Source organism: Lissotriton vulgaris, chromosome 9, assembly GCF_964263255.1.
Source record: "Lissotriton vulgaris chromosome 9, aLisVul1.2, whole genome shotgun sequence".
NCBI lineage: Eukaryota > Metazoa > Chordata > Amphibia > Caudata > Salamandridae > Lissotriton > Lissotriton vulgaris.
In genome coordinates, this window is record NC_141697.1 from 920,453,602 (window position 1) to 920,475,577 (window position 21,976).

Genomic DNA, 21,976 nt, shown 5'->3' on the forward strand with positions numbered 1-21,976 from the left:
GCAGCCTTCCTCCTTGCGGGGGCTTTGGCACTTGCACTAATCTTGGGAGCCATGATTTCCCTCCTCCTTTCCTCAAGCCCAAACTGCTCCTTACCGCATGTAATGCTGTCCCAGTTATTATCCTCCAAATTCAGGTCCGTAGGGGTCTCCAGGGCGTTCGGTATCTTCCCCTCAGCACTTTGATGCGAGTTCGCTTGCCAATTCGGTTGGGTCTCTATTTGCCGAGATTCCGCTGACCGGAGCTGTCTGCTCCGCTGCCGGCTCCGTTCCGTCAGTAAGCTCCGCACCGTTTGTTTGGTGAGAGCTATCTCTGCTAACTCCGCAGTCTCCGCCAGCAGCCCAACAGCCGACCCGCCTCTCAACCTCCTCGCCACCTGCAGCACATCCAATAGCAGCCGCTTAAGCGGCCGTCGGCAAGTCAGTCTCATACGGCAGATTTTCCCTCTAGCGCGTTCCAAGTTTCCAATCCGTTTGCACCTTGCGTCTCCCGCGTCTTGTGTCTCGCGTCTCCCGCTAGATTGGGTATTCAGCTTCTACACGCTCCGTGGCTCCATAGTACAGGTTTGCGGAGTCATACTACTCTCATTCCTGCATCCCCTCAATCGAGCTGCTTCCCGGCCGTCCTACGCGGCCGCCATCTTGCCTCTCCTCAGAATGATCCCGTGTGCCGATGCTTCGTCACAAAAAGAAATTCAAATGTCACATATAAGCACACTTTAAAATGCTGGAAAGGTCACACACAAGCAAGCAGAAAACATTGCAGCCATGTCACACATATACTGACAGACCCACACAAGCACTCACACACCCACACACCAACCCACAGAGCAACTAACATACCCACTTACAGAGCCATACAGCCGCTCACACACCAAGTCACCGACCCAAACAGCTATTCACACGCACTCACATCCAAATAGCCTCTCACACCCAGTCACCAACCCACACAGCCGTGCACACACCCACGCACAGACCCATACAGCCACTCAGACACCCAGTCACAAACCCATCAAGCCACTCACACACCAACTCACAGACCCACACACAGACCCACACAACCACTCAAACACCCGCTCACACACTCGCATGAGCACACACACACCCACTTACTGATCCCAACAACCACTCACATACTCTCTCATAGACCTATACATCACTTACATACTAGACCCATACAGCCACTCACACACTGACTCACCCACCCATAAAGCCACTTACACACCCAGTCACAGGCCCATACAGCCACTCACAGACAAATATAACCACTCACACACCCACTCACAGACCTATACAGTCACTCACATACCCACTCTTCGAGCTATACAGCCATTCACACGCCTGATTTAGAATTTGCAGACAGAGTTAAGGCAGACTGGGTGACAGAGGAGTTTATTGCCTTTACTCTGCCAGTCAACTTTAGAGATGTCTGCCAGTCTGGCATATATATCTATACATTGTCAGAAACTGCTGTCTTGGTTGTTCCTATCAGCATAGGAAAAGTTTAAAAGGAGGCTTTGTCAACCATGATGGTTAGCCATCAAACTTTTCCAGACTATTTCATTTTTCAAAAACAAACTCTCAAAGTGGGAGTTTGTTTTTGAATAATAAAAGAAAACGAATGACTCCCACACCAGTTTTCTCCCATGGTGTGGGGATCATTTTCAGTTTTTTACTGTCCCTCACCACCATATTACACCCGGTAGTGACAGTCAGTAGGAAAAAAAAATCCATCTGATCATCCACTCTAAATAGGGCAGATGGTCAGGCGGCTCACTTCCAATGTCACTTACTCCGTCGGGCTGTGAAAGGAAATTTTACATTGACAGAGTGAACGATGATCCAACCAACTCAAAATTGAATGGGAAGACCTGTAGTTTGGCGAACAAGGTAATCAGCTGCCGTTAAAATAGAGTACCTGCCCACTCAAAATCAGACATGTGTATTTACCTTGCTGCAAAATATTCATGGAATAGGATAGGAGACACATTTTGTTTGCCCCCTGCAATATTATTTAAGCATCACAAATTGTGCAAAATAGCATCAGGTACATTCTCTTATCACTGCAAAATGTGTGTTATCCGGCCCCACTGAACAGTGTGCCCTTCATTGTATATAAAGTTGAGGTCAAAATGGCTTCCGCTAGAAAGTATTGCTGAGAAGCAGAAGTTCTTGGCAAAATTAAGGGGTCTCACCTTCTGGACCTTTTGGCTTTGCCAAAGCAGTTTTGCTGTTGATGCAAAATGCTTTTTGCGGATGCAGCACAGCATTGACAAAACAAAAAAAGAAGAAAAACTGAAACATAATGTGACCTCTGTCACAGGTCGATTCATTCTGTGCACCATTTTTTATTTTTGTATTGACTTTAACAAGATGGCGGGCACCACTTTGAGCGGTAAATATTTTTTTTTGTTAAGTGTGAAAGCACAAAATATATGTTTTAAAGGGCTGCAGAGAGTAGCGCAACTGAGGATTCGATGGAGGGAGGAGGGAAAATGCAGCACATGAGCGAGACAGCGAGATGGGGTGGAGAAAAGGGACACAATGGCGAAAACAGAGCTTGAGGACACAGGGGAGAAACAAATAAGAAAGCAAGCAGTGCACAAATCAGAGACTTATACATAGTGTGGGGTAGTCTGGGGGAGATGCACACAAGAGAGAGGAGAAGCACACAAGTGATAGAGTTGGAATACACATGCACTCTCATGGAGAGCTTAACCAAAACACAAAACGGTAGTTCACTAAAGTGAGCGGTGACAGGATTCAAGATAGTCATTAAAGAGAATGGTAAAGAGGTTAATCTCTAGGGGAGTGACAAACACAGAAGAGGAATGCAAGCCACTGATTAAGCAGCAAGACATGAGAGTGACAGTAAAGCCAACCAATAAAAAACAATGGGTGGGCTGCATGCTCACAGTAAGTTAGAAATAGATCTTTCAAATCCAGACACTCTGTGCTGCCTGGCAGCCGAAAACAAAAATGTAATGTGTTACCTGCAGAGAAAGGCATGAACGCAGCTCGATTACGCAATGCCCCCTTCTCATCCAGGAAATGTGCTGGGTTAAACTCTTCAGGGGTCTCCCACTGCTTGGGGTCGTGCAGAACTGAGGTGAGGATTGGGATGACTGTTGTGCCCTAAAATAACAATGTTGCAAGTTCATGCTTGTAAGAGAAACCTTTCAAGGGAATGTACACATGATAAGCATAAAATAAATGCACATTTCAAATTATATGCCTGAGCCCTACAGAATATGTATTGCACAGTATTCTCTGGTGACCGGCATACACTATGTTATATGTCAGAATATCAAGGATACAATATAAATTTGTCAAATTTCATGGCCAAAAAACTCTGCTACCAGAATATCTTGAAGGTAAGTACAGACTTACTATTAACTCTATATCTACGTCCCTTGATGGAGTTAAATCTAGAAAAGCTATACTTGTGCATACTAAATATATATATATATATATATATATATATATATATATATATATATATATATATATATATATATATATATATATAACCGCAAGTACTTCGGTACTTTGTTGCTGAGCCCCAAGCCTCTGTTATGCGGCGAGGACACAGTGGGGTAGTGAACCCTTGTACATCCAAATACAATTGTCAGCCTACTAGTAGTGCACCAGGAGGGACGTTTGCAGAGTGGTGGAGAAAGGCAGCATGGCCTGCTATCAGGTGTCAGCAATACTGCTGTATGGGACTTACTGGAGGTAATAGGAGTCCGAGTTGACCCCCAAGGACGTACTTAGGGGCCAACTACCCCTCCTGTTATCTCCAATAAGTCCCACAGAGCAGGTTTGTTAAGATGTCTTCGGAGACCATGGCCCCTTTCTCCACCACTCTGAAAAACACAGCTCATGATATAATACTGGTTCGGACTTGAACTCCACCTTTCTCCTGAGGGACCTTGGGGGCCAAGAAGCCCTCCTGCTACCTCTTGTAAGTCCTACAAAGTGGGATTCCTGAGAACTGGTCGGAGGCCCAGCCCCTTTGTCCACCACTGTGCAATTGCAGCTGCTAGTTAAAAAACCATAGTAATCCACTGAAAAAACATAAAGGTTACAGGGACATTATAGTTAGGCTGACATTTCACTTGTACAAAACCAGAGAAATTCATGAAGAATTAGGCATGGGGTACATTTCATATCTGATAGCAGTAGCTCCTTTGTTGCGCTGTTTGAGAATATGGGCCTGCCCGACAATCAACTTAAAACTAACTTGTAATCACTGATTGTGTAGCACTGGAGGTGGCAAAGTACATCCCTTGGTTAGAATATGTAAGGGATTTGTCAAACTGTCTCGGCTGCCCTAACTTGTACTTGAACCCCAAACCTTTAAGTAAATCAGCTGTCTATTTTAGGGCGGGAGTCATTCGCGCACGACCATTTACAAACGAAGATCGTAGCGCTAGCGCTTGACTGTGACTGGGATTACTGCAAGCATTTTACTCTGTTTTACTGATATTTTAAAAACCTATTGAATGTGATAATATGTGTTTTTAAAAACGATTTCTGAGCTCTTACTTGCATTTTGCTCGCTACTCCCTGGTCCACCACAGCTTCTGTGCTGATTGTTGTGGAGGGAGGTTGAAGCGACACCACTTCCTGGTTCCTGGTTGTTCCATCCTGGCCAGCCATCTTGGGGAGGTTGACGGGCTAGTCTCCCCCTCGCCCTGACTATTTTAGGGCGGGAGTCATTCGCGCACGACCATTTACAAACGAAGATCGTAGCGCTAGCGCTTGACTGTGACTAGGATTACTGCAAGCATTTTACTCTGTTTTACTGATATTTTAAAAACCTATTGAATGTGATAATATGTGTTTTTAAAAACGATTTCTGAGCTCTTACTTGCATTTTGCTCGCTACTCCCTGGTCCACCACAGCTTCTGTGCTGATTGTTGTGGAGGGAGGTTGAAGCGACACCACTTCCTGGTTCCTGGTTGTTCCATCCTGGCCAGCCATCTTGGGGAGGTTGACGGGCTAGTCTCCCCCTCGCCCTGACTATTTTAGGGCGGGAGTCATTCGCGCACGACCATTTACAAACGAAGATCGTAGCGCTAGCGCTTGACTGTGACTAGGATTACTGCAAGCATTTTACTCTGTTTTACTGATATTTTAAAAACCTATTGAATGTGATAATATGTGTTTTTAAAAACGATTTCTGAGCTCTTACTTGCATTTTGCTCGCTACTCCCTGGTCCACCACAGCTTCTGTGCTGATTGTTGTGGAGGGAGGTTGAAGCGACACCACTTCCTGGTTCCTGGTTGTTCCATCCTGGCCAGCCATCTTGGGGAGGTTGACGGGCTAGTCTCCCCCTCGCCCTGACTATTTTAGGGCGGGAGTCATTCGCGCACGACCATTTACAAACAAAGATCATAGCGCTAGCGCTTGACTGTGACTAGGATTACTGCAAGCATTTTACTCTGTTTTACTGATATTTTAAAAACCTATTGAATGTGATAATATGTGTTTTTAAAAACGATTTCTGAGCTCTTACTTGCATTTTGCTCGCTACTCCCTGGTCCACCACAGCTTCTGTGCTGATTGTTGTGGAGGGAGGTTGAAGCGACACCACTTCCTGGTTCCTGGTTGTTCCATCCTGGCCAGCCATCTTGGGGAGGTTGACGGGCTAGTCTCCCCCCTCACCTAATCTATAAGACCTCTCCCTACCTAGCGCAGCGGTGACGCGCAGCGGTAGCGCCGTATACGCGCCGAAGAGGCGCCAAAGAGTAGCCAGTCTGCGCCAGTCAGCGGCACGGAAGTGGACGGGGGGCGGACGGCTATTTGCTTTACTTTTCCTTTTCCTGAGCTAGTGGCAATATGTGCCTTAGTATGCTCACGTATTCCAGCCCCGAGCTTCGTACTCTCCGTCCTCCGTGTGGCCGTTGCCATCATGTATTCCCAGGAGGGCGGGCTCTGAAGAAAGGGTGTAGCGCATGTGGTTGGCGCCTTCCTGATCGGAAATCACTTACACAGGTTAGCCCACCCATCCACCATCAATGTTTACTACTGAATACCAGATCCTTACCTGGCCACGCTCTAGACATTTGGAATATGTTACAGGATTCGAAGGTATCCTGTTTGTTCCTAACGGAAACTTGGTTGTCTGACTCTTCTTCCCCCGATTTGGCAAATGCCGTACCCTCCGCCTACAATATTTATAGGAAAGACAGGCCATCTGGTAGAGGGGGTGGAGTGGCTATCATAGTAAATAAGAATATAGCATGTCGCACGTTCCCTGTAGATAATATACAGGGCAGTGAAGCCCTTGGCTTCACTCTCCAGCTCTCATCCTCCCAGGCTTGTACTGGTATTCTTGTTTACAGACCACCAGGCTCGGTGGGGCCGTTTTTAGAAGAAGTGCTGGCAGCCCTATCGACCCCATGCCTTAGGTCTAATCATTGCTTTCTATTAGGTGACTTAAATATTCATATGGACAATAGTTCAGATCCGGACACTCAAAAACTGTTGGATATTACTTCCGTGCTAGGCCTATTTCCTTATGTGGCAGGACCGTCTCATAATAAAGGCCACACGTTGGACCAGATCTTTTCTACTCTTCCTATCTGTGTGGACCCTCCCATGCCAGTTTTGTGGTCAGATCACTTTCTCATCACTTTTTCCATCCCTGTCATGGCTTCATCACGGTCCAAACCTGCTGGGTCGCTAAAGCATCTCTCCAAACCTTTCCATCTTCTTACTAGGGAGATGCTTTCAAATGCTTTAACAAACTTCCCTTGTCCCACCTCTGATAATGTAGAGGATTACATTGCTCTTTTTCACAACTGGCTCACAGATCGTCTAGAGAGCTTGGTTCCGGCCAAGAAACAAAATTCCGCCGATAAGAGGACATCTGCCCCTTGGTTTACCCCTCATTTAAAAAAAGCACGACAAGATCTTAAGAAAGCAGAAAGAGCATGGAGGCGATCTTACGATCATACTGAGAGGCTAAATTTTAAGACGCTGACTCGAGCCTACCATAAATCAATTTGGGAAGGTAAAAAATCCTATCTGGAATCTAGAATAAATGAAGCGGAGCATTCTTGCAAGGAAATTTTCAGGGTGGTAAAAGATTTCACCTCTCCTTCCGCTTATACTCCAACCCATGCTCATTCAGAAGCTTGGCTGAAGGAATTGGCTGTCTATTTTGTACAGAAAATTACCACCATTCAAGAATCTCTCCAGGCCACTTTTCAGCAGCATACGATGAGTCTGGGGTGCCCCTTACCAGACCACGGTCCCTTCCTGTGTGACTTTCCCCCACTAGATCAGGAGAGTTCTCTTGACATCTTGGCAAGTCTTAAATCCGGATCTCCACAAGATCCTTGCCCGGCCAAGTGTCTAGCAAATATGGCACCAGTTCTAAATGACCTGATAAATCCCATCCTGAATCTGTCGCTCTCTTCCGGGGTAGTTCCCAAAGCTTGGAAGAGCGCCATGATCCTGCCACTCATTAAACAAGCATTTGCAATGCAATAGGTCTCGCAGCATTAAAGTTTGAGTTATTGGCATTGTATATGACAATGGGTTGCATTAAATTTTTAGCAAAGTCTGTATTGGTGTTACTAATAGCAGAAGGATTGGGCCAATCAGTATTATACGTTAATATGGTTTCAAAAGAATGTCTTTGTTGAGGAGATTTGGAAATCAGGTGAGTTTCCCTTGAAGAGGGTAGGACCGGATAGTGGTGGGTAAGGGTGAGGCCCTCAATAACTGGTCGGAAGTCCTCTTTCCCTGCTTTGTTTTTGTGCTTGTGTTTGTGGCCCCTGAGATGCTATATTCTTTTGGATGATGTCACTGAGGTTCAAGACCCTAAAGAGTGAGGCAAAAATCTAACCTCTGTTGATGTACCAAAGTCTAAGAATGTACCATTGAAGTATGGGTGGTGAGCAGAGATGGAGGCTCAGGAGACCAGGCTGAGGGCAGTTGTATCTGAAGGGGAAAGGGACGTCAGGACAGAACTTTCCATGGAGAGAGGCTGGGGTGGGAGCAGAAGCAGGGGTTTTGAGGATTTGATCGACTTTTCTGCCTGTGCCTTGGGTGTTTCCAGTTTGCTCAAGCCTGTATTAGCTTTGCCAATTGCCTTTGGTGGGGCTGCAAAGCATTGAGATGCTGCCCACAATCATCAAAATAAAAATGTATAACAAAATGCCCACACAATGGCTGTGCAGTTATTCCACTGTCAAAAGCATGCATCAGAATGTATGCGCACTTCGCTGACATTACATAGGTGTGTTTTGCTCCAGTTTTCTTTTTTTTCCAATTCAGTTTGGAAGACGGCAAATAGAAAAATAAATATTTTTTAGCACAAAAGCTCCAATTAAAATAAATAAATAAAAAAGCTGGTGTGAGGTAGAGCGGTCGTAATGTAGGAGCGGGTGGGAAACGGAAACAAGTCAGCCCAGCACCATGTGACTCTGGGCAATAAATTGCGTAATATTCCTGACGGCCCCCAACGCCGGGATGCCTCCGGGTAACTGTTCGTGCTTTACAAATACTGGATTTACAACCCCCCTTGACTGTCTTCAGCTTGGGGACAGGGGAGAAGGGAAAAGTATGTAAAAGGAAGATGTGGAAAGACCGCGAAGAGAAGGTTAGGTGTGGTAAGGGGCAAAGAGAAGGTGGGGTGAGGGGAAAGTAGAACAGAAAAGGGAGAACACTGAAGGAGCAGAAAGGTGGAACACGGATACAAGCACTGTGGAGAGAGAGGAAAAAAACAAACGAGAAACCACACAAACCCGGGAGGAGCACATGAGACAGGAGGGATAGAGAAAGAAGAGGTTGAAATGGAGAAGAAGAGAAGACAACTGGGCAAAGAATGGGATGAGAGGAAGAGCGTGACTGAGTGACGCTGTGTGCACACGCCTAGGTGCCTTGAAGCGAGCAGCAGCGCAGTGCCTGGTGACTCTCCTTGATGGCGGCAGTGTGTTTGTAAGCTGGCAGGGCACACTGCACTTAATTACTACCTCTAGGCGCGGTCTAGTGTGTGTTGCGGCTTCCAATGCACACTGAGGTAGTGACGCTTTGTGCAGCGCCGAGAGTGCATCTGCCATTACTGCAAGGCGCTGTCCATACCACGGGGCCTGCGTGAGGGTGCTACGAAGGCAGAACTGTCACTGATGTCAGCACAGCGCTCTCTGCTGCTGCCAGGCACTTTATCGCACATGACCTCCACTCTTCTTCTCTCCAAAAGTCATCCTATGTTCTTTAAACCCTAAGACACAATGGATCCATCCTCGCACACAGCAAGAGTTGACCAGTGTGAGGGCCTACCCAGAGGGTGCCTCCACCTTAGAGTATGGATCTGTGGTGTGCCACAACCAGAGAACAAGCAGAAAATGCAGCACCCCCTCACTCCATATGCACAACCCTTGCCCCATCAGGATGTGCCCTAGTGACACACAGCAGGGGCGTAAAGTATGTAATTTGCTGTGTAATGAAAGTAAAAATGCACAAGATTATGCAATTTACACAGGGAGCATAACTAGCATTTTGCGCCTTTTTCCAGAGGGTGCATTTTGCGCTATTAGTACAGCAGTGAATGTAACAGCTTCTCGTACTTGTTAAGTTTGTGCTCCTGAGGTAGGATTTGATCGAATTACTCCCAACTATGCAACCAGACATAACCACTTTAGTAAATTTCGTATCTAAAGATGAACACAAAATTACTCTGCTTAACACTTAAGGCGGGTCTAATAACAGGACCTGTACACCAACACCTAGAACCAATCAAGATAAGCATAATGAATAAAAGAAAACCGACTAGCCTCCGACATACCTACAACAGAAATACACCCCTAAATCTACCAAAGAGGGCACATGCAAAGGCAGGCTACCCCATACAAGACCAAAATGGGCATCACACCAAAGCCAAGCACCCTTGAAAAACAGTCAAGCTACAAATCTCCCACACGTCAAGTCCATCTGAAACGCCTTCACCCACCCGCATTCATACCGCCTGCCAACCCTCCATTGCAGGGTGCAGATGCTGGTAGACCTCGTTTTCCTCTCTAAACAGCACCAGGAAGTAGCACATTTGACAAGCACAAACCAAACGTACCAACTCCAAAGAGTCGTTTAGCAAGAGAGCCTACCTAGAGCAAAGACATGCAGAAGAGATGGGGAGGACCGCAGTACGTACGTAGGTGCATTTTTACTTAATTTTTTTTTAGAGGCAAAATCTCACAGGACACTTTCAGCATGTTGGCACTTTGAGCCATTAGTGTTCTAGATTTTAAATACGGACCTCCGATTCACTTGATAAGAGCGGCTGGTCTTTTCAGCTTAAGAGAGGAAAATCGATTTACTCTTAAACTTGCACCACACACAGCTCACCGACTTAGTAAAATAAGGTGATCGCATGCAGACAAACAGGGTTCAGAAAGTAGTTTGACCCAGTATCTTAAATTAAGACGGCAGAAGGATAGGGGTTTGGTTAGACCTGGTAACTGCTACCAGAGCTCAAATAGAAACTTAAAATCAGAGTTTACCTGCCAATCCGGTGTGGGCGGCAAGGGAGATAGAGCGATCTAAAGTAATTTGAGGTACACATACACAGGCTAGGAAAATAGGTATTTTATACCACAATTCTGAAATGCACCGACTGCAGAAACGATGGTGTAAATGGCTAAAGCATAGAGGCTGTGGCGATAATATTAAGACGAGTAAAATGAAGTAGTAAGTTCTGCTACAAAATCTAAGAAGTCTGAGCCGAGTCAGAGTTAACTATACATGTGACTGACCCTACCCCAGCCTCACTAACCCGTGCGAGAGAACCAACCCGCTTGACTCGTTAGGACCCAGGCAGTACAGGGGCTAGACCCGCGGAGCAGCCGACAGAGTGCGGTTTGGCGCTATGGAACGGCCTCGACCCCGTACCTACCAGGGACATTTGCTTAGAGAGTTAACTATACATGTGACTGACTCTACCCCAGCCTCACTAACCCGTGCGAGAGAACCAACCCGCTTGACTCGTTAGGACCCAGGCAGTACAGGGGCTAGACCCGCGGAGCAGCCGACAGAGTGCGGTTTGGCGCTATGGAACGGCCTCGACCCCGTACCTACCAGGGACATTTGCTTAGCGGACCTTCCATGATAGACGCCATATTGCAGTGGTTCCCAAACTTTTTTGACCCGTGGCTCCCTTGACCTAATCGGCAGTTGGCCGTGGCTCCCCACCGTTTATTTTTTTTACCAGTGGGCGGGATGTAAGCCCGACCTCGGGAGTACTTCCTGTTGTCTTCCGTAAAGTAATTGGGACGCAATGAAGGTATTATAATGATATTAGTAACAAAATATGCATGGAGGCGCCCTGGGACATGGTGGCCCCTGGATCAGCCACACTCCGTTTACCCGTCACTAGTTTCACCAGGGAGTGACAAACTCGCCCTGCTTGGGGGCCTTTTTCTCAGAGAAAACCAATTTTTTCTGCATGTGTTCGGGAGCCACCACCTCCTCCCAGGCCTCAAAACTGACCTCAAAGTTCGCCTCCTTCAAAGACACTTCCAAATGTAACTCACGCCCTCTCTATTATCTTAAGGAAGACCTTCCAGTACAGAAAATTATTTTCTCCATGACTATGGAAGTGCCTTCCCAATGTGTTCTTGTGCTCGAGTGTCTGCCATTTATTGCAGTATTATACCTCTACTTGTAGTTTGTACGTTTTTACAACTTGCACACATGTCACTTTTCCCCCCTGTAATGTACTTTTTGCTACCTCTTGTATTTTGTTTGCTCATATTACTGCCTCATGCAACTTAACTTTTGCAATTTGGTCACTTGTAATTTTCTCATGTATCATTACTGTTCCTATTGTGAAGCGCTCTGCCATCTTTGGGCATTCCACGTAGGCCCACAAGTGCCTGACCTGTGCAGCACTTTCACGATAGCCATGTGAGGTTAAATTACATATAATGAGGCCCTGATTTTGAGCAGGGTGGCATAGGGTGGGGCACTTAATGCACCTGCAAATACTGGAAGATGAGGATCGGGTATTTACTGGAAGTGGTAAATACCTCCAAATTCTGAGCTCCACTCCATGAAGGTAGCATTAAAGCACCAGACTGTTGTTTTTCCTTTTTACCCGGAGTTTTTGCAAATACATTTTTTTAAACCCATCAGTGAAAAACTGCATGGGTGCAGTCATGCCTGCAAAATACAGAAGTTTCATTTGTGTGTGCTTTGCTTTGTTCCCACCTGTCCTGGTTAATTCCGGACTATTTAACACCCCCCCGCCCCCAGCTGCCACTGTGCGCCCCCTATAATGTACCTTTTGCTACCTCTTGTATTTTGTTTGCTCATATTACTGCCTCATGTAACTTAACGTTTGGTTTTGTAATTTGGTCACTTGTAATTTTCACATTTATCATTACTGTTCCTATTGTGAAAGCGCTCTGACACCTTCGGGCTTCCCACGTAGAACTCCCTTCACACTATCTCTCACTGCAAAGCCGAGAACACACGGGTACAAGGAAGCTGGAAAAAGACTTTGAAAAGCCACGGTTCTGATCATTTGGCTCGCTTCTAAAGCTTGGCATGAATCTCACGTTACCCGCAAAATCGAAGGGCTTTCAAGCGGAGCTCAGTGAAATCGCGCGCCACTGCACTTGCTACTGTTCAAACGATTGAAAAATTAAAAAGCATTGTGATGAGACATTCCTACATTCGTCTGCGACACTTACTTACCGATTTGAACAGGGTCAGGCGAGGCAAGGCACGGCAGGGCAGGGCACAACACACGGGTAAAAGGAAGATAAGCTGGAAAAATACTTTGAAAAGCCACTGTTCTGATCATCTGCATCTGACTTCCTGCATGGCTGCGCGGCGCCCCTGGCTGTTCATCACGGCGCACCAGGGCGCCGCGGCGCACACTTTGGGAACCACAGCCATATTGGGACAGAATAACAACACCACCAGCGACGTCACGTGGCACGTTTTCTGTCGGGCGAAGTGATGACGTGATGACGTGGACTGTGGCGCGCGAGGAGAGGGGATGCATAAACTGGTGTCCTGCGAGATGAGGGGAAAGACCGGACTGGCGGTAAGTGGGATGGGGGGCGGTGCGCTTGTGTGTGCGAGCGTGTGTGTGTGTGCAACGGAGGAGCGTGTGTGTGTGCGCGACGGGGGTCTCTGTATGTGTGCGTGCGTGTATGTGTGCTTGTGTGTGTGTGTCTGTGTGTGCGCATGCGTGCAGAGGGTGCCTGTGTATGTATGCTTCCCAGGAGACAGACACGGCGAGCGCGTTCGCGCGCGCGCGGCCGGCGGAAAAGGCAAAGCGCGCGACCCAGACTGTCTCCTGGGAAGCATGCTCCCTGACATAAGATCTCGGCGAGTACAGCGCTGACGCGCTGTATCGCTACGAGACCTAAAAACCAGCGCTCGACCCTTCAGTCCATGCCAATTACAGACCCATCTCCCTACTCCCTGCTCTGGCGAAAGTGACTGAGAGGTTTGTTCACAGATCTATCTCTAATTTCATCGAGGAAAAGGGTCTGTTGCATAGCACTCAATCTGGCTATTGTGCAAATTTCAGCACGGAGACTGCGCTCCTTGAAGTCACAGATGCCATCAGGGAGGAGTTGGATGTTGGAAAAAAAGTGTTACTGATTATGCTAGACCTGTCGGCGGCTTTCGACACCGTTCCCCACGCACTTCTTCTTTCCAGACTCTGGGAATTTGGTCTGCGGGGAACGGTGTGGAATTGGCTTAAATCCTTCTTAGCCGACCGCCGGCAAACAATCTGGGCGCCTCCCTACTCCGCCGAAATGTCACCGCTAGAAGTGGGGGTTCCCCAAGGTTCCATTCTGAGCCCCCTCCTCTTTAACATCTTTATGGCCCCCCTGGCAGTGACGGCGGAGTCTTTCGGTGCCCGAATTGTCACTTACGCTGACGACACCCAGCTCCTCTTTGCAAGCAACAAGGATGGCCTGTTTGACGATGCCCAGGTCAGGGGCTGTTTGAGCGCTGTTTTTGAGTGGTTTGGACGTCATGGGCTGAAGTGCAACTCCGACAAGTCGGAGTTGCTCTTCTTTGGTTGTACCTCTGAGCCTGATTGGAAACCCTGGTGGCCGCAAGATATGTTTCCTCCCACTAGTTCGTCCTCGAAAGCCAAAAACCTGGGAGTTTTGATTGACAATGAGCTATCTTTCGGACCGCATATCTCATCTCTTACTGGGAAATGTTTTGGCATCCTTCGGATGCTTCGTAAATTCCTCCCTCTAGTCTCCATCCAGCACAGAAAAATCATTGTCCAGGCACTGATTGGCTCTAGGCTTGATTATGCTAATGTTTTGTTCCTGGGACTTCCCAAATATTTGGTCAGGCGTCTGCAAATCGCCCAGAATTCTGCAGCCCGAGCCATCTTTGGTCTGCCAAGAAAAGCCAGAGCCACTGATCTTCTCTCAACACTACACTGGCTTCCTATTGCTAAAAGGATTCTGTTTAAAACTTTGACCACGACTTTCAAGGCCCTACATGGCATAGGCCCCAAATATATTTCTAAACGGTTGTCCTGGTATAACCCCCCCAGATCTCTCAGATCTTCGTCCCTATCTAAAATGAGTGTTCCCATTATCAAGCGTGCTAGAGCAGGAGGACAATCTTTTCGCTACTTAGCTCCTCATGCTTGGAACGACCTCCCAATCTCTTTGAGACAGACCTCTAGCCTTCTGTCCTTCCGAAAGGCCCTTAAGACATGGCTTTTCCCTTAATTTGATGCTGCTTCCTGTGTCCTCACGTCCTCTCAGTGTTATGTTCTCCCTTCTTCGGTTGGGTTTCCTTCGATAAAGCGCCGGGATACTCCGTGGAGTGGCCGTGCGCTATAGAAGTATAAAAATAACATAACATAACAGAATTACTAAACAACAGTTCCTGTATAAATGGCAAGGTCAGGGAAGAAATAGAGGTGGTGAAACCCACTGTGAGAAGACATGTCAGACTCTCCCTGAGCAAGCAAGCCCAACCGTACTTACTCGTTGTTAGTAATGCTTTTCATCGATTTGTTCTGACGAGATTTCAGCTGTCTTTGGTCCCTTGGCTTTTGGCGGTTCCACTAGGCTTTACAAAACCTGGTGCTCTTGAACCCTGCCCCTGTGATAACTTCTCAGAGCAAGATACTCTAATTGTAAAAAAACTTGAATCCTGTTTTTTGCACTGATATAAGGGAGGTTTCTATATTATCTTTTTTTAACTGGCCAATGCTTTTTTAAAGTCTAAATCTATGTTGATGTAATGAATGCTCTTTTTTAACATGTTGACTTTTATAGGTTTCAGTTGCCGAATAAAGTAACTTTTGACATTGACACACCCATACCAGTACTTACATAACCACTCACTGATTCATAGGTCTACACACACATCCACTCAGTCACCCATACAGCCACACGTACACAAACTCACTCACTAATACAGTCACTGACATATCCACTCATACAGCCATACAGCCACTCACACACTGTCAGTCCCATATAGAGCTACTCACACACCTACTCACTCACCTGTGGAATCAAACAGACAGCCATTTATTCACTTACAAAGTTATGCACACACCCACTCACTTATTCATACAGATATTAACATATAATCACTCACCCATACAACCCCTCACACACACACTCACTAACCCATACAGCCACTACCACAATCCCTCACTCACACAGTCACGGATATACTCCAAACACTCACCTACACTGCCTTTCACATATCCACTTACTCATCCATATACCAGTGACACATCGATTCACTCACCGACACAGCCATAGATGCACTCAGTCACTTATACAACGCTTATACAACCCTTCTCTTACATACTCACTAACCCATATACCCACTCACTCATCCATGCAGGCCATCACACACTCTCTCACCCACCCACACAGACACTCATACACCCATACAATTACTCAGACAACCAATCAATCACCCGTACACCCACACATGCACCCACTCACCAACCCATACACCCACTTTGACACCAACTGACTGAGTGATTCAGTCAACCTAGCCAATCCCATTCTGACACCATCTTGCTGGGAGAAAGGGTAGCGCTCCAGTTGTTGGACGCCTCCCGCCCTCCTCTAACCCCACCCCTAACATGTACAAAAACACCAAGCCGCTCCGTCCGCGCAGCGGGTGGGCGCCGAAGGCGCGCCAAAGGCAAGCCCGTCTGCACCCGTCCGCGCCTGGACCGGGCCCAGGGCCATCACCCCTGGCCCCTTTGACCCAGCATCTCGTCTACTCTATTCTAATATCAAGCTCCTTGAGATGCGCCCTCGCAACCACCGGGATTGCCAAAAGCTTGACCCATTATCCCTTCCTGGTCATTCCACCCTGTCCTGTCCTCATTGTATGACCTTGATCCCCCTTGTCATTATAACATCCTCCAGTGCTAATAAAAACTCACAAACCAGCATATCAATAGCACTCTCTAACGTTCGCTCGCTTGGTAAACACCGACAGGACATAGCAGACTTTATAGAGGACAGGAAACTAGATATATTATTCATGACTGAAACCTGGATGGACAATTCATCCGACCCAGATCTAGTGATAGCAGTCCCAAGAGGTTTCTCTATCTACAGACGCGACAGACAGCTTAAAAAAGGGGGGGAATTAGCGATTATCGCCCGGGACTCACTTAATGTGAGAATTACGGCCATCCTGTCATCCTCTTGTGAAGCCCTGCAATTCGCAATTAAGTTATCCCCCGCCAACAATTTCAGAGGGATCCTCGTATATAGACCACCTGGACCACGAGCAGATTTTATCTCGGATCTGAGCTCCACCCTGGAATCACTGGCTCTGGAAGACTCTTTAACCGCATCGCTGCGGCGGCTTTTCCCGCTGTGTGCGGCAATTTGCGAAAAGCCGCGTTACGTGACGAGCTCAGCTCGTCATCCGCACACGACTACCGTGGCTGATGACGAGCTGAGCTCGTCATCAGCAGCGAAGTGGTTAACAGTTCTGGGGGATTTCAATTTTCACCTAGACAAACCAGAGGACAGGGATACTTCATCCCTAATCTCGGATATGAATACTTTTGGTCTTCCCCTTCTGGTCAACTCTCCTACGCATGACGGCGGCCACACACTGGATGGCATCTTCTCCAATATGGAGGAAATCCACATAACCCAAATCCTCCCTCTCACTTGGTCGGATCACCATGCCATCCTGGCCTCAATTACCATTCACGAAACCTCCACCCCCAAAATATTTGTCAATTCCCGTCAACCGTTTCTGGCCTGGAATGACATAGACAGTCTCAGTCTGAAAACGCTACTTGGTAATTCCAGCCCTACTTTCTCTGCCGACCCCAACATTGCCACCACGCAATTCCATGACTGGCTGGGTACTGCCGCTAACTCACTGGTTCCCACTAAACAGATGACCCGAAACAGACTTGCCCCCTCTGCACCCTGGTTCACTGAAGAGCTAAGAACCCAGAAACAACTCTGCAGGAATAAGGAGAGGCCCTGGCGGAAGGCCTATAGCGAAGACACCAAAATTCGCTATAAGGAGACGTTGGTTAAATATAAAACCATGATCAGTGATGCTAAGAAGAAGTTTTTTAGTGAACGGATAGAACTAGCCAAAAATTCCTCTAAGGAATATACGATACTACCAAGCAGCTAGCTGGTTACTCCCCTGATCTGAACCCACCCCCCTCTCAATTTTTCTGTGATTCCTTTGCCACCTTCTTTTTCACAGAGGTCAATGACATCTTCTCGGCTTTTTCAAATTACTCCAATCCTCCCTCCATTACTCACACTTCGACTCATTCTGGACCTAAGTTCACCCATTTCACAGATATCACCAATGCCCAAACTGCGGAAATCATTACCACAATCAGAACAGGTTCTGCACTTGATCCTTGTCCTTTTAAAATTCTCCCACCTGTCATCGATGTGCTTATACCTGCCATCACCCTAATCCGTAACACCATGTTCAGAACAGGTATCTATCCAGACGCCCTCAAAAAAACCCTCCTTAAACCTTTATTAAAGAAGCCACACCTTGACAAGGACGAATTGAAAAACTACCGCCCAATTGCAAGCCTCCCATTCCTGGCCAAAATTGCCGAAAAAGCAATGAATCAACAACTATCTGCTTTTATAGAGGAACGTCAGCTACTCGATGACACACAATTTGGATTCCGCCGATTTCACGGTACTGAGACCGCGCTAATCAAAGCCGCGGATAACATCAGATCCATCCGAGATCTTGGTGGAACAGCAGTATTAATACTGTTAGATCTGTCGGCTGCCTTCGACACGGTCGATCACTCGATCTTGGTCGACCGTGTCGAAATCATGGGCATCCAACATACAGCCAAGAAACTGCTGGCATCTTTTTTGTCCGACAGGACCCAGGCTGTCACACTGGGCTCCTTCCAATCGTCCAACCTGTCTCTACCATGCAGGGTACCACAAGGCTCATCCCTAAGTCCGACACTTTTTAACATCTATGTGTCGGACCTAGCTAGCATCATTCGAGCACATGGGATGAGCCTTACCTCCTATGCGGATGACACGCAGTTGGTCTTGGCCATCAAAAACAATGGCCATAAAGTAGCTGAGGACTTTAAAGAGGGCATGTTGGCAATTAGGGACTGGATGGCCTCCAATTGCCTAAAACTTAATTCCGATAAAACGGAAGTCGTCATTTTAGGACAACTGACCCCAGAGTGGTCCTCCGCATGGTGGCCCACAGCCTTCGGAAGCCTGCCTAAACCTGCTAGCAAGGTGAGGAACTTGGGAGTGGTCTTTGACGACCGTCTCAACTTCCTCCCACATGCCAACCAAATTGCATCCTCTGCCTTCCATAAACTGCGGCCAATAAAGAAAATCATCCCCTTCCTCCCTGAAACGGCCGGTAAAACCCTGGTGACCTCATTGGTGTTGTCCACCCTGGACTACTGTAATGCCCTGTTTGCAAATGCCCAAGTAAGGGTCATTAACAAAATGCAAACTATCCAAAACTCAGCAGCTAGACTCTTGGCCAGAATCCCCAAATATATGTCCGCAACCGAAACCATTAGAAATTTACACTGGCTGCCTATCAGAAACAGGATTAAGTTTAAAACTCTTTGCATTGTGTATAAGTCTCTGCACAATCAAGGACCTTCATTTCTCAAACATCATCTGATTCCGTACTGTCCACCCAGACCTCTACGTTCCTCTACTCTAAATGATCTAGTGGTTCCCCGCACCAAAACGGTTTCCTGGGGGGACCGAAGGTTCTCGGTCTCGGCCCCAAACTATGGAACACCTTACCCCAGTCAATAAAAAGCAGCCCCTCACTCTGGTCATTTCGTAAGCAGTTAAAGGCCTGGCTGTTCCCCCAGTAACTTCAGATCCTCCCTTCCAGCAGGAGAATTTATTCGCAGATATCTTAGCGCCGAGACGCCTACGGGCATTTGTTCGCGCTCAATAAATGTTATTAATAAATAAATAAATAGTGACCCATACATTCACGGAGACACATAATCACTCACTTATACAGTCAGTCATGCACCTACTGAATCATTGATACAGGCACTCATACACCCATTGGTTTATTAATACACCGTCACCGGATGATGTAATCGGTGATGTCATTTGAGATGTCATCAGTGATGTCACTGACCATGTCATGAGTGATGTAATATGTGAGGTCATAAGCAGTGCATTGTGGGGGTGGCAGTTATGGTGCACACACAAAATATTGATTTTTATATTTCGACCTACATTTATATCGAGTTTTAAATATCGTAGGACCAGAATATCGACATCAAGAATATCGGACACCAGTTTATAGAGGAAGACGCAGTGGTGCTATCCCTTTATGCATCCATGGCATTTGATTCTATTGAGGTGCAATACCTATTTGAAGTCCTTAGGTGCATGGGCTTTGACCCGAAATTCCTGGGATGGGTGGGGCTGCTCTATATGGATGTATGGGGCCAAGAGCAAGTAAACAACTATACGTCTCGAATATTCTCATTAAAAAGGGGCACTAGACAGGGCTGTCCTCGATCCTCCCTAATTTTCTCCTTAATGTTGGAAACGCTAACCTCCTAGGTCAGACGAGACGTTATGGTGAGAGGGTTGAAATGGGTGGAAGGGCAGGATGACCGCATATCGCTATATGCCGCTGACATACTGTTATATCCCGCTTCCCCGTATAGATCCATACATGGGGTATTAAATATATTTACAAACTTTGGGAAGTACTCGGGATATGCTATTAATTTTAGCAAGTCAGTGCTGTTTGTTCTTCGGAGTCCGGCTCCCCAGCTCCCCCTGGGCTGCAGAGTTGAGGTGGCCACAGAAGGTTTTCGATATCTGGGAATCTTTATAACCCCAGACTCCCAGCCTTTTTATGAACATAATCTTGCCGCTCCATTGACCCAGCTGCACACAGATGTTAAACACTGGAGGTCCCTGCCCCTTTCTATGATGGGCCGGGTGGTGCTCTTTAAGATGCTGGCCCTTCCACGTTTCCTCTATATCCTTCAGAACTGTCCTCACCGGGTTCCAGATGCATACTTCTCAGGGGTGGAGAGTAAAATCCGGATATTACTATGGGACGGTGGATCCCCTCGAATAGCGATGAGCAGGCTAACTAAGGGGTGGTATGAAGGGGTCATTGCCCTCCCAGACATTAGACTCTATTATTTGGCATCGCAGCTAATGGTGGTGAATCACTAGATATATTGTTCCCCTACTGATCCAGCCTATTTGCTGGACAAATACCAAACTGGGAGAGCAGGGTAATTGGGGGCGCTGTGCTCAAGGACTCGCAAAGGACAGTATTTTGGCCCCACAGCCCATACAACTGCAATTTGGCAACTAGCGAACTGCCGTCTCGGGTGGGAGAAAGTGCTCACCAATGCCACACCACTGTGGTATACCCAAATACTGGGACTTCTTTGTCACCAGCCCGGATTTGATAAGTGGGATATCATTGGGATCTCCACTATAGGGGACCTGGTTAAGAAGGGCGCAATCCTTAAGTTAGGGGAATTGAGAGAGAAATATGACATGGCCCACGGAGAGGTATTTTGATACCTACAAATTAGACATGCCCTTACCACGGCTCTCCCTGACATGAGTGACATACCAGAGTCATCCCATTTGGAGGATCGGCTACTTGACGGACCGCTGCTTACTAGTGGCATATCATTGACTTACAAAAGATTATGCAACAACCTACCTGACACGTTCCACAAATTTCGAGAGAAATGGCAGACAGATCTCGGGCCCATTGATGATGAGGATTGGCAAGCGGCACTAATGTCCCCTAGGGAAGCTGCCGTCACCCTTTGATTTTGATTAATTCAACTCAAAATGTTACATAGATCGTATCTGACCGGGGTAACCCTAGCAAAGATAGGCTCAAGGGCGGATACGCTGTCAGCAAGATGCATCCTTCTATCATATGATTTGGGATTGCCAAATCGTGCGACCAATATGGGAGGGGGCCGAGAAATCACATCCAAGATGCCCTGGGAAAAGAGCTCACCCTTACACCACGATTGGGCCTTCTCAACAGGTGGGAGCTGATTGATCTACCCGAGGTAGAACAATATCTGACCACATTGGGCTATACCTTAGTCAAACGTGAGAATGCAAAACAGTGGGGGTGGGGGACAGGCCTTCTCCCCAAATATGGGTAAGAGAGTTTGATAAATGCATGGTTGTGGAGAAGGAGGTACTTAAAACAAGAGGGTGTCCAAAAAAAGGATAGGAAATGGGGCAAGTGGAATGCCCACAGTGGCAACATATGTGTGTCCCCATCGGTGGAAATGGAACTGCAGCGCAGTGGAGAGCGACGTATGGACATACTATGATTGTAACTAATTTATCTTCCCTCATGGCTCTAAAACATTGTATAAATCACCAAACTATTGATAGGAAAATGTATGTGACCTTTATCAATGTGAAAATTAATAAAAATATATATGTAAAAAGAAGAAT

The 21,976-nt window shown here is 47.0% G+C and overlaps 1 protein-coding gene across 4 annotated transcripts in view; it reads right to left on the minus strand.

Moving 5' to 3' along the window:
- LOC147692521 (cytochrome P450 2B19-like) overlaps window positions 1–21,976 on the minus strand; it is a 467,523-nt gene that overhangs the window by 41,594 nt on the left and 403,953 nt on the right. For all 4 annotated transcript variants that reach the window (XM_086938735.1, XM_086938736.1, XM_086938737.1 and 1 more), the window contains one exon: window positions 2,991–3,132. In XM_086938735.1, coding sequence (XP_086794861.1) covers window positions 2,991–3,132 — 142 coding nt within the window. The remainder of the gene's footprint in view (window positions 1–2,990; window positions 3,133–21,976) is intronic.